Source organism: Ostrea edulis, chromosome 1 (genome assembly GCF_947568905.1).
Source record: "Ostrea edulis chromosome 1, xbOstEdul1.1, whole genome shotgun sequence".
Classification (NCBI taxonomy): Eukaryota; Metazoa; Mollusca; class Bivalvia; order Ostreida; family Ostreidae; genus Ostrea; species Ostrea edulis.
In genome coordinates this window covers 21,981,511-21,995,345 of record NC_079164.1, presented here as the reverse complement: position 1 = coordinate 21,995,345, position 13,835 = coordinate 21,981,511, and the positions used below count along the sequence as shown (strand labels likewise).

At 37.6% G+C, this 13,835-nt stretch overlaps 1 protein-coding gene across 1 annotated transcript; it reads right to left on the bottom strand.

The window, feature by feature from the left end:
* Positions 1–544: 544 nt before the first annotated feature.
* On the bottom strand, positions 545–9,394 carry LOC125663690 (F-box/WD repeat-containing protein 5-like). The gene is made up of 8 exons (XM_048896020.2): positions 8,724–9,394; positions 8,521–8,635; positions 5,845–6,081; positions 5,593–5,767; positions 4,824–4,960; positions 1,695–2,059; positions 973–1,167; positions 545–869 (listed from the first exon to the last, which is right to left on the bottom strand). The coding sequence occupies exons 2-8, from the start codon at positions 8,617–8,619 to the stop codon at positions 659–661; spliced, it is 1,419 nt and encodes a 472-aa protein (XP_048751977.2). The 5' UTR covers positions 8,620–8,635; positions 8,724–9,394; the 3' UTR covers positions 545–658.
* Between the last annotated feature and the right edge of the window lie 4,441 nt (positions 9,395–13,835).

Below are 13,835 nucleotides of genomic sequence, written 5' to 3'. Positions count from 1 at the left end.
GTTTTGTTTTATACTTGTACTTCTGTGTAATGATGATGTAACTATGTAAACTGTACATGTACAATGTATTTTACAAGTTGTAAAGCCAAGAGGGTGCTCCAAGCTTTTACAGTACAGAAATAAATGTCTTTCACGTTCTCTGAATATAAAGTGTTTTTAATGAGTACATGCATGTGAAAAGGATTGATCAGGTATCGCAGTATTCTAAAAATAGATATTAGATGTATATGATAGAGGTTACTGTAAGGAAATTATGAGGAACAAATTATATCAACTTTTTAAAGAAATTGACATCGGGACACCCCCCCCCTTTTTTTTCAAGCATCATCAAGACATCCATGAATACATTATTACAGTTTGGATTGTTGAAAAATGAAGAAACAAACATGGTTATCAAAATTAATGGAATATTAGAATTTTCTCTGAAAAAACCAAATATTACAGTTTGAACACGAAGTGATACTTAAAAATATCCAGTCTGACAAAAGTGACCCGATTCTTGTGAGTTTCTGGCTCTGTAGAACATATTGCACACAAGTTACAGTACCTAATATAAACATGAAGTTCGTTTTAATAAGTTGTTTTACTGACATAGCGACATATTTAATCATAGAAAAATTGGAACAATGGGTAATGTGAGTATTATGAAATGAAATTTCTATTCTAAGTGGTTTTCCCTATTTGCAGACATCCATATCCTAACTTTGCAGTCGTCTGCTACACTGACTAAGACCTCCTGGTCATGCGGGTGAAAGGCAACACCATTCACGCCATTTTGTGCGTTCGGATCAGAAAGTTTGTGAGGTAATTGAGCGATGACCAGTTTCGAGTGACGATCCCAAAGAAAAGCAACGTCTTGTTCTGAACCGCTGTAAGAAAAAACAATTGCATCTATAGTTAGGATATGAGCAGAAATTGTACAGTATGCCAGGGCTTATTGTTTAGTCGGTGATACTCCATGGAGATTATTACCTTGCTATGAAATCAGACGATATACTAGGAAAGAAGTAAAACAAAGTGGAGGACTCCTCCAAAGCTTTGTTTTCTGTAAAGATTTCCGGTTTCTCTTCGGTACTGGCCAAGTTTATCGCCATTGTGTGGACATCTTTTTCATGGCAGCTGTTATCACCAGCAACATAAATCCTCCTAAAGTTGTACACTATGTCTCTAGAAGTGAATAAAAGACATGATAAGTTAGTGTAAATGCAAGATACAGGATATTCCATGTGCCCTGTTTTTGCAAATTGCTTATAAGAACAAATTGTTTTTCAGCGTCCTTGATGATTCGCCTAGTGCTAGATCAGAGGAATACTTTCATTGATTATCATTAAGTTTGTATATTGTGATAGGATAGGATACTAAATATTAATTTCAGAAATGAATTTAATTTTCAAAAAATACACGAGGGCGTGAATTGCAATGCTTTACGTCAGCAGACTTCATAAAGCGTGTTAGGGATTCATGAAAAGTATGCTGCTGCGAAGTGTTGCAGTTCATGCCCTCGTGTATTTTTTTCAAAATTGAAATTTATTTACTCTTATTTCTGTCGGAATTCCCAGTCGTTCAAATAGTTGTGCTATATATTTATCAAGATTCACACGCACGCTGTTCACTTTCATGATGAAATGGTATTCAATTCAACTGGTATATCGAAGATAAAAACATTGGAAACGTACATATCACCAGGTGTTTACCTGTGATCTGCAGAGAGCTGAACCCCCATACAACCACTATTGATAACGATTATCTTAATTGGTTCTGCAACATTTGGAACTTCACAGTCCACGTCCAGTTTGTAGAATACTACTCTATGCACTATGTCCAACTCCAAACTCTCCTGGAATAGGATAATCACCTTCTCATTTAGATTGGAATTTGGATCGTGTTCGATTAAATTATCCTGATTCCATTTTGACCACTCGATGACCTTCACAAAATGAGGTCGATACTCCTCGTCGTGTTCCATTTCTAAGATCGGCCTTAATTCCACATTGTCGTCTTCCAGATGTTCGCCAAGAGGGCGATCCAAAAGAACAGGGTCATCCAAATCATCGTAAAACTAAGAAATGAAAAGATAGTATCTGTAACTTTCATATGCTAGACAGGACTACATGTATAGATAATAAATGTGCAATCTTACCAGCAGTGGCGGATCTAGCTCTGAGAGGGTGCACACTTTTCCCTTGACTGAAGCTATTTTTCTCTCAACAAAACGCTATCATTTCCTGTCATTTGGGGGTCTACAACCCCTCCTCCTGTTTTGGATGGAAAAAATACTATCTTGGGCGCACCACCTCCTTTTTAATAATGATCTGAATCTGCCACTTTACTAGTATATGGGATCATTTCCAAAGACCCCATCTTGATTTAAAATATGTTTAAACAAGAGATGTTTGTAAAACATATATGTCCCCCATGGTGCAAAATTGAAAAGGGTTATACACATGCATCATTTCATTCATAGTAGTATCACCAATTTAAAATATTGAGTAGACAATATCTTCCTATGTCAAGAGAAGATTGACCATGTGACCTAAAAATCAATAGGGGTAATCTACTTATGCTGTACCAATGTACCAAGTTTGGTGTCAATCAAGCAAATAATTCTTAAATATTGGAGACAATATATTACTATGTCCAGTTTAACCCTTGACCTTAGACCATGTGACATCAAAATCAATAGGGGTAATCTTCTCCTAAAGATGTACCAGTGTACCAAGTTTGATGTCTGCCAAGCAAAAGGTTCTCAAAATAATGAGGGGACAGTATATTCCTATGTCTAGTTTGACCATGTGACCTCAAAATGAATAGGGGTCATCTTCGCTTGAAGATGTACCAGTGTACTAAGTTTGATGTCTGTCAAGCAAAGGGTTCTCAAGATATTGAAAGGACAGTATATTATTCTTATGTCCAGTTGGGTTCTCTAGATATTGGGTGGTCAATATATTCTTATGTCCAGTTTGACCTTTGACCACGTGACCTCAAAATCATTAGGGGCCATCTACTCCTTGGGATGTACCAGTGTACTAAGTTTGATATCTGTCCAGCAAAGGGTTCTTAAAATATGGAGCGGACAATGTCTTCCTATGTCCAGAGTAGATTGACTTTTGACCTGAAAAACACAGGGATCCTCTTCTACTCATAACCAACCCACATATGAAATATCATTACGATCAAGTGAATGGTTCTCAAGATATTGAGCGGACAAGAAGTGGTCTATCGACCAACATACCGATCGACAGGTGTAAAGCAATATGCCCCTCTTCTTTGAAGGGGGCATAGAAATAGATGCACCCTCATAAAATAATGCAATTTTCAAGTGCTTAGTTTGGGGAGAAAATAAGCGAACTTTCCGTTGTCATTTTGCATTTGAAAGAGAATGACAACAGGTGTAACCCAAACACCACGTAGTGTGATGTATGGAGTAAAATATGACATCAATGAAAGGTGAAGATAACGAACAGTGATCAATCTCATAACTCCTATAATGTAAAACTTATACGGTACCAATTTTGATGCACCAGATGCGCATTTCGAAAAATAATGTCTCTTCAGTGATGCTCAACCGAAATGTTTGAAATCCGAAATAACAATGAAGTTTTAGAGCTATTATAGCCAAAAACAGTGTGCCAAAAATGTGGAGTCAAATTCGTCTAAGGATAAGAGCTATGCATGAGGGAGATAATCCTTAATTTTGAAATGAATTTCTAAATTTTATAACAGTAATAAAATATACATCCGTATTTTCAAGCTAGTAACGAAGTACTTAGCTACTGGGCTGTAGAGACCCTCGGGGACTAACAGTCCACCAGCAGAGGCCTCGACCCAGGGGTCATAATGTAAAACTTATACGGTACCAATTTTGATGCACCATAAGCAATACAGAATAGAGACTTGGGCAAACACAAACCCCTGGACACACCAGAGGTGGGGTCAGGTGCCTAGGAAGAATAAGCATCCCCTGTTGACCGGTCACACCCGTCGTGAGTCCTATATCTTGATCAGGTAAACGGAGTTATCCGTAGTCAAAATCAGTGTGCCAAGAACGGCATAACAATCGGTATGAAACACGTCAGACAACATTTGACCCATTGATAGGTTGTATTCATTGGCAAACTAGATCGTTATAACGACCATAGAATTTCCTAAATGCTGATTTGAAACGAGACTGTTGGAACCCTTGCACCATCAAATTGTTTGTCAAAAGCCTGCTTCGATTTAAAAACTGACCACAAGCAGAACAAGCTCTTGCGTATCGAATCAGTTGAAAGATGTAAACACCATATGCAGGCGATAATGCAATATTGCTACATAAATATGGGGAATTAACAATGGAGAAGCTGAATTCACCCCATTTGTCATCAACTTGAGTTGTTAGTTTGCCGTTGATATCTACTTTCAATAAAATATCTCGGTATAAAGCAGAAATAGACGAATCTGGTGTTAGAACACGTTTTTTCTCCGTGATTTCTAAAGTTAAATGTATATATATATAACTCTAAACACTGCTATGAAAGATAAACACGACTGAAGAAGACCGGTTACACGGTGGAAATATTTCAACAAAGTGTTTAGAGTTTTTTCTGTATTTTACTTCCAAAAAAGAGACTTACTTATATATATATATATATATATATATATATATATATATATATATATATATTAAGAGCTCTTTGTAAAACAATTACATCAAAGTATTCAGTGTTTGTAATTGATACTTGTTGATTTTATCTTTATGTACAACAAAATTCGGATGTACGAAGAAATCATTTTAAATTTTTACCCTGACTAGGACATGATCACTATCGTTACAGTATACTCACCGTACAAGCGACAAGTTTCACATTGGCATTGGAAAAGAAAAAAGCTAGTACGTCCGCAATTAAAAAGGTGTCATTGTGTAGCCACGTTCCTCTAAAGTTAGGAAACCATGAATTCCTTGCCGCTACTATTGCTAGACCTAATATACGAAAAAAGAGACAAGTCATAAAGTTAATGACCACATGATATAGCTGTAAGGTATAAATACATAACAGGCGCCGTTCTAGAAAATGACGAAAGGGGATGCGACTCGAGATGCTCCATAAGGAGGGGGATTAGACCCCGCCCCCAAAAGCACAAAATTACCCTTTTTGTGGTTTAAAAAAAATCAACCAAAGCTGGAAGAGATTGCAACCCCTCCCCCTAAATATGTCGCTGCATATACACAATGTTTCATGTCAATGGATTTTCGAATATTGACATCCCGTGTAGATCCGGGTTAGAATATGTCATCAGTACCCCTTGCTTGTCGTAAGGGGCGGTCCTTTGGATGAGACCGCAAAAACCGAGCCTCGTGTCACAGCGGGTGTGGCACGATTAAGACCCCTCCCAGCTCAAAGGCCGTAAGCGCCGAGCACAAGCCTAAAGTTTACAGCCCTTCACCGGCAATGGTGACGTCTCCATATGAGCGAAAAATTCTTGAGAGGGACGTTAAACAATATCTAATTAATTGAATATTGACTCGTTTTCCTTTTGTGTTTTTTCTGTTCGCTTGCCCTACATTGCTTCTTGATGTTATATGACCTAAAAGATGATGAGTAAGAAATTGACCTTTCTCAATGGAAAGAACTGCCAATGTGGCTTGCAGGCCTCCGTTTACTCTCACATTACAGTTCACAAGGACTTGCGTTTCAGCTTCATTGAATTCAACGTAATTGGCATATGATGGCGGATCAAGGACTTGTCGGGAATGTAAAAGTTCCGTGCTGTTGCCATATTGCCACACCTATAATGAGGGGAAAAATCATGAATACTACAAAAGATGTACCCTTGTCTTATCTTCTTTAGTTTGAGAATTCTTACCTTTACGTTGCCGTCTGCTCCACAGGTGGCAATGAGCTTACCGCTGTTGGAGAAACAGACGTAATAAATTTCATCCACGTGACCGAGGCACGTTTGATGAAGACGTTTCGGTACGTGGTAAGTCAGGCGCTTCACTTCCGACTTCCAGCTTTCATCATGTCGAGAGTACCGGCAGCCAAAGTTTCTAAAAATCAATCTTTTCCATAGGCTTTCATCCTGTGCTATGCGATACCAGTTCTGGAGAGAGAAATTTCAATTACTAATTTCATATGATAACCACTAAGCCTCAAATCATTTTCAAACTTATACGTTAATATTGTGGATATTGAGTTCACACACACACACACACACACACACACACACCATTTGCACGGTACGAAACGATTCTTGCATGGAACGGTGAATGGTTTGCACGAAACGCTGAACGATCTGCACGGAACGGTGAACGGTTTGCACGAAACGCTGAACGGTCTAAACGGAACAGTTTGTACTTTGAAGGTGTAATAGCACGCTTCAGGGTCTATATAAAGGCATTAAGTTCCAACAACAGCCGATGAGTGTCGGATCCACAACATGGATATAAGGTCAAATACAAACAATTATACAAAGCACTAAAATGACCAACGACACGAACAACCAGATTGTCAAAGTTTCGGGACGACCCGTCCCTTCTTCAGGACAAACGAAAAGAATTACATAATGTGGCCAATATTAACAGAATAATAATAAAAACGACATATAAATACATCTAGCACTACAACTAAACTAATCTACAAACTTATTTACAAACTTATTTACAACGCAGACTACATGTTTTTGGTCTTTAGGCTTGACAATCAATGTTAAAAGCGGAGCGAATTCGGACATGCCTCATTCGTCCAAAGAGCTGATCCAACACACACGACGTGTTATACAATCACTATAATGTTTAATAAAATTTTGATTGTTTTAATTTGATGTACAGGTGCGTGTGACTGAACTATACTTTCTTTATCTACCTCAAACATAGCTTTAGAACTGTACATAGATCTAGAGCTGGGAATTTTTTAAAGAACATTTTTCTTTTGCCAACTAAAAATTCTATTTAAAACTGACTTCAACACACATTTTCACAATTACTTATGGGAAAAGGATAAATATACGAAAACTATGTAAAAAAAATTCTTTCTCGTTAAAATACTAGAGATAGAATTAATAATATACATTTAATGAATACACTTAAAAACAAGAGGCCCATGGGCCACATCGCTCACCTGAGTCACCTTGGCCCATATCTGAAGACTTTCCATATATATTTGCATGTAAAACCTTAGTCCCTATTATGGCCCAAACTACCCTTTGCAAACTTGAATCTACACTATGTCAGAAAGCTTTCATGTAAATGTCAACTTCTTTGGCCCAATGGTTCTTGAGAAGAAGATTTTAAAGCTTTTTCCTATATTTGTATGTAAAACTTTGACCCCCCCCCCCACTTGTGGCCCCATCCTACCCCCCGGGGGCCATGATTTGAACAAACTTGAATCTGCACTATGTCAGAAAGTTTTCTTGTAAATATCAGCTTTTCTGACTCAGTGGTTATTGAGAAAAAGATTTTAACTATATATTTGTATGTAAAACTTTGATCCCCCCTTGTGGCCCCATCCTACCCCCGGGGCCATGATTTGAACAAACTTGAATCTGCACTATGTCAGAAAGTTTTCATGTAAAAATCAGCTTTTCTGGCTCAGTAGTTCTTGAGAAGAAGATTTTTCCTATATATTTGTATGTAAAACTTTGATCCCCTATTGTGGCCCCATCCAACCCCCGGAGCCCATGATTTGAACAAACTTGAATCTGCATTATGTCAGGAAGCTTTCATGTAAATCTCAGCTTTTCTGGCTTAGTGGTTCTTGAGAAGAAGATTTTTAAAGTTTTCCCTATATATTTGTATGTAAAACTTTGATCCCCCTTGTCGCCCCATCCTACCCCCGGGGGCCATGATTTGAACAAACTTGAATCTGCACTATGTCAGAAAGTTTTCATGTAAAAATCAGCTTTTCTGGCTCAGTGGTTCTTGAGAAGAAGATTTTTCAAGATTTTTCCTATATATTTGTATGTAAAACTTTGATCCCCTATTGTGGCCCCATCCGGCCCCCGGGGGCGATGATTTTAACAATTTAGAATCTGCACTATATCAGGAAGCTCTCATATAAATCTCAGCTTTTCTGGCCCAGTGGTTCTTGAGAAGAAGATTTTTAAAGATTTTTCCTATATATTTGTATGTAAAACGTTGATCCCCTATTGTGGCCCCATCCGGCCACCGGGGGCCATGATTTTAACAATCTAGAATCTGCACTACCTAATAAAGCTTATCTATAAATTTCATCTTTTCTAGCCCAGTGGTTCTTGAGAAGAAGATTTTTTAATGACCCTACCCTATTTTTACCTTTTCTTGATTATCTCCCCTTGGAAGGTGGTCTGGCCCTTTATTTTAACAATTTAGAATTCCCTTTAGCTAAGGATGCTTTGTGTCAACTTTGGTTGAAATTGGCCCAGTGGTTTTTGAGAAGAAGTTAAAAATGTTAAAAGTTTACAGACGGACGGACGCCGGAATACGAGTGATCAGAAAAGCTCACTTGAGCTTTTAGCTCAGGTGAGCTAAAAACGAAAGAAAGAAAATAACAGAAACTCAACAACCTTGCACGTTCTGCATATGCTGTTCAATTCATGTTTGTCCAAAAAAGAGAACACTGAAAGCAGAATTGGATCCGTTAGATTTTCCCAATCAGTCTCCATTCGCCAAATTCTTGATCTAAGGAAGATAACTCTAAACATTTTAGCAACCACAACGCATGACAGTTTGAGTAAACAACAATCGTAATTTGCGAATTAGCACTTACCATCTGAGACTGTAGATTGGTCTTATCAATATTTGATTTATTTCTTTTCTTTACTCTGTAAATTGGGAAATTCACTATGTTTAGTTTAGAACATCCAGGTGCAAGAAGTTGAAGAACGAACTTCCTCGTATCCAACGATCAAACCTATATAGTTATTTATAGAATTGGGCACGGATCAAGACATTATGAAATTTTTATCGGTGTGTAATTATTTCTAGATTTAAAGAAAAACAAAGCTACATATTTCTCAAATACATAGATTATTTTGGGGGCTAATTATGCATTGGGCCGGGTAGATTAACGGAATATTTAATCCAATTTTCTATCATTTAAGAAAAGGATCCCTACAAGTACCATAAAGTAAGGGTGTACCTGCACGCTGGTATACAGTCTTTCCTGTCCAAGTAGATTACATATCGGAAGAAGATGTTTATACATTTCTTTGAATTAATGAAAGTACCTATATTCATATTTTGGACATTTAATCTTAGACTGGTAAAATGTGTTCATACAGTCAAGTTCAATTATTTAAAATGGCTTTTAAAAATTAGATTAGTGTTATTGACGAAACATGTGCAACAAAATTTGGTTTTTATTTAGATATGTGAAAGTGCATGAATTTGAAGTGTTACACGTGCCTGTCCATTCTTAGAACAAACATGCTTTCTAGACTAGAAGAGTCACTAATCAGGGAGCCGCTTAGTCCGAAATATCTGACGTTTTCCTGGCTTTTTTATGATTTTGATATTTACCGTGCCAGGAACGGTAAATATCAATATCATAAAAAAGCCAGGAAAACGTCAGATATTTTGGACTAGGAGCCGCTTAACCCCATCTTTCCAAAACACTAAAGATTATCCAAATTATGTGATCTGCATCTCAGCAGTTTTTATTCTGCATTATTCATATTGTGCATTACACAGGCACATAAACGGGGGGCGTGAAATCCCGGGAGGGGGCATGTCCCTCACCCACATCTTTGACAATGACCATGATGTGTTATTTTGTAATGCAGAAAAAAGAAAAATTGCGCGACTCCCTCCCTCTCCCTTTCTTTAATAGTACATGTAGTAGTGAATGAGAAGAATATAAGCTTGAAAGCTATGAATAAAACCTACATAGCAATCCACACACACACCTTTCCCCTTCACACATGCACGTACGCATGCAGACACACGCGCTCGTTTGTCATCGCATAACGATTGCATGTGCATATTCATTTTGAGAAGAACATTGTCAAAGTTCCAAAGCCACAGTTCAGTTTGAACTAATCATACAACTTAAAAGTATTCCTTTTACTTACCTTTGGTCACTGGCACGTGTTTGCTAATAAAAACATGTGGGGGGAACCCCCCCCCCCAAAAAAAAACTCACCCTCCCCCTAAAACCCGAGTCTAGCACGCTTCTCCATTGGCATTATCCTGTTATTCGCTCCGCGGAGCGAATAATATTTGACGTTGTTGACGTTATTTCTTAATTTGTTTTCGTACTAAATTTGTGCATTTTTAAAGTTTTATCATAAGAAATGATTTTTAATTCGGTTTTTTTCCCTAAATCCCAATAACTTTTTCCCGTGATTTACAAAAAAATAATATAGATTATTTGATGCTATATACAAATAATCCCAGTTAATTGACTAGATATTTGTATATCAGTTTTGTATCCAAGTTTGAGAGACATTTGTGGTACAACTTGTCTAATCTCTTAACCGGAAGTCTCTACCGTACAAGTTAACAACCCATTACTACTTCCTGTAACATTTACCCGCCACTGTCAAATGTGGCACCAGCCATCAATTGTTGAAAATCCCACCCTCCCAAACCCATTTTATAGCTATTTTGCATAAATTTTTAAAGTGTATTTTCCATGAAACAGTTTCTGCGTCCAGTTTTCTTATTCCAGGTACTCCTCAACCGTCGAGGCAAGAGGTGACCAATAGGTGCCACTACCAAAGAAATCCGGCCAGGCAGTCCAGCAGCTTAATGGGATTTTCCGTGTAGCTATTGAAACTGAACAATTTTTTATGCCTTCTGATTTGTGACTCGTCAGCCTGTTTTTCACCTCCTTTTCGTCGCATTGTGTGGCGAGTCTTGGGGGGGGGGGGGGGGGTTAGGGGCATTTTGGGACATTTCTGGCCTGTGTTTCCCCCCCATCTGTCAATCAAGACGGAGGGCATGTGTGGTTTATTGGGTGAAGAATAAACCCTCAGGTGTTTATGGGGGGAAGAATAAACCCTCAGGTGTTAATGTTTATTGGGGAAAGAATAAACCCTCAGGTGTTAATATGTTTATTGGGGAAAGAATACCCCTCGGTAAATTGGGGTCCACGTGTGTCTGCCAGACCGGGGCCCCCTCCACCTCTTTTAACAGGAGGGGAGGATTTCCTTGGAGTACTCAGTGTCAGCAGTACTATCAACCCGGAAGCAATTCTTTGGGAAACAGGGTAAACAGATATGTCAACCAATTCAACCCCTGCCCACATGTTGTTTTCTATACATGGGACTCCATTGGCACTTGTGCCCAACACAAGGCCCCCGTTTTGCCCGTTATGCACCTTGTGTGTTGGTAGCTCGGTTGTTCCCCCCAGACCTGGGTTTTAGTAAGCAATACGGCCATTTATCTCCACTTTCCTGTTGTGTGCACAGCTTGTGTTCAGCTGGTTATGATATCAATAAATGGGTAAATCAAGTTGGTGTTATGGGTTTTGTTTCCACGGTAATGGTTTGAACCCAATATAGTGGAAGGAAGTTTGTGTATATTCCCCATTGTTTTTGCTATTAAGTGGCTAAGCCACTTCAGCCAAGAGTTTAGACGTCCCTAGGTGGGCATATCGACTGTTCAATTAAATACAAAATTCATATCTGCCCAATTTAATCTCCAAATAATGTCACGGAATAAACCGTATAGCGTTTGTTCCGTGAATACACCCCCCCCCCCTCAGGAAAGAAAATTAATGCTAACAGGCCAACTAAACTGCTAAATATCTAAAATAATATTATGGAATAAACCTTATCATAATGTATTTAAATTTTTATAATATTTGAAAAGTTTGAGTATAGCGTTTATGCCGTTACTTACAAAAAATTCAGAATACAAAATTAATGATAGCTAGCCAAATTAATCTATAGTAATGTTACGGAATAAATCGTCTAATAATTTGTTTCATTTTTAAAAAATCATTCATTTTGAATGCTTATGTACTTGTCGCTTGCATTAAATTTCGTCTTTGTTTTGTTAATACGGGTTAAAAAAAACTTTCTTAGTTCAATAATATCCTTTTTCTTGTATTACTGTATTGAAATACACATTTATTCCGTTTCTAAGTTTCGACTAACAATGACCTTCCTTTACAAACAATTGCATGAGTAGTGTTCAATTTTTCTCATTGTTTGCATTCAACAATTGCTTTCTATTCAAGTGAGGTACAGGCGTTTTCAGATTGCGTGAGAATGGGAAAAACCATGCAAAGTTCAAGTCCCGTATATTGGAAATCTTGCTTTCAAGAGCGGTGGATCAAACAGTTTAAGAAATAAAGTCATTAATTTTTTTATTATTTAATTTAAAACCTTTGCAAAATGAGTAGAGATGCCAAGTAAATGTTTAAATTATTTATTATGTAAATAAATATTTTTAAAAATCGTAAAATCTTTCATTGTGTGTGTATTTTTTACCAATAATTGCAGATTGTATGCTACTGTTTCCTTTTCACTTTCATAATAAAAATTTATGTTTTAAGTAAATGTGTCATTAGTTTACTTGGAAAATGAAACCTCGTCTGTGTATATACTCCTGTTATTCGCACCGATGCGAATAATCATGGCACTATATTCATTCATTAAATGTCATATTCATTGATATTAACCCCTCAAAAATTCCAAGCCCCATTTTTTATATGGTCTCCCCCAAAGAAACCCCTTTCCCGGGAATTTCTTCCCCTTTTAGAGCGTTTTAGCTTGAAATGGAAACTTCGTCTCTATACTCCTGTTATTCGCACCGGTGCGAATAGTGTTAGCACTATATTCATTCATTAAATGTCATATTCAATGAAATTCACCGGGAATTTTTCCCTTTTTAGAGCGTTTTAGCTTGAAATTGGAAACCTCGTCTGTATATACTCCTGTTATTCGCACCGGTGCGAATAATTTTAGCACTATATTCATTCATTAAATGTCATATTCAATGAAATTCACCCCCAAAAATTCCAAGCCCTATTTTTTATATAGTCTCCCCCTAAGAAACCCTTTTCCCGGGAATTCTTCCCTTTTTAGAGCGTTTTAGCTTAAAAATTGCGTCATTTTATTAATTTCGCCTTATCAAAAATGACAGAAAATAGTAAAAATGACTACTTAGGAGACATATTTCAAGCCCTATAAAAGACGTAAAATCCAGGACCTTCGGCCCCAGGGCTCTCACTAGGGCTTCGCCTTGGATCCACTGGGAGCCTCAAGGCGGCCCCCACATCCCAAGCCTCATAAACTTGCACCCCCCACCACAATTCCTGGGTCCGCCCCTGCTTCATATATTCAGAAATGTGGCTAAATTTCTTGCCCAATCTGACAAAATTTTCATATACAATGTATCGACTGTGGTTCAGCCAGTGTACTTTTGATTTTGTGTGAAATGAAGACAAATACTTTACTTGTCACAGAAGGTTGCAGTGTGAACTAGAAGAAATCCAATAAGTTTGAACGAGAAAAAACCCAATAGAATCTTATACTCTGGGATTATGTAGCATCTATAAATCAATATTTAATGAAAATATCCTTCGTTTATAATACAGACAGGACTGTACAATTAGTTTACATTGTGACGCTGTCTTTAACATATGTACACATATCCAGAACTTATATCATAAAACATGAAAATATCACAGATAATTTACGTATAAGAGCTACCTCATGGAGAAGAACAATAGAAAGAGAGAGGAAAGAACTAGGTTTTGGGTCATGGACAGAGGCAGCAAGATCAGCCCAGGACAGAAGTAAATGGAGAGGACTTGTTCATGGCCCTATTCTCCACGAGAAGAGAAGGAATTAAGTCAAGTAAGTCAAGAGCTACCTCAAAAGAGACCGTAAACACATGAGCATTATGAAGAATCAAAATAATGTTTGAG

What these genes read in the sequence shown, in the direction of transcription:
- LOC125663690 (XM_048896020.2), bottom strand. Translation starts at nt 8,619, where the DNA reads ATGGAGACTGATTGGGAAAATCTAACGGATCCAATTCTGCTTTCAGTG. An exon ending in GAGCAGACGGCAACGTAAAG is followed by an intron (nt 5,768 to 5,844) that starts GTAAGAATTCTC and finishes CCCTCATTATAG; the next exon opens with GTGTGGCAATATGGCAACAG. An exon ending in TGAAACTTGTCGCTTGTACG is followed by an intron (nt 2,060 to 4,823) that starts GTGAGTATACTG and finishes TTCATTTCTTAG; the next exon opens with TTTTACGATGATTTGGATGA.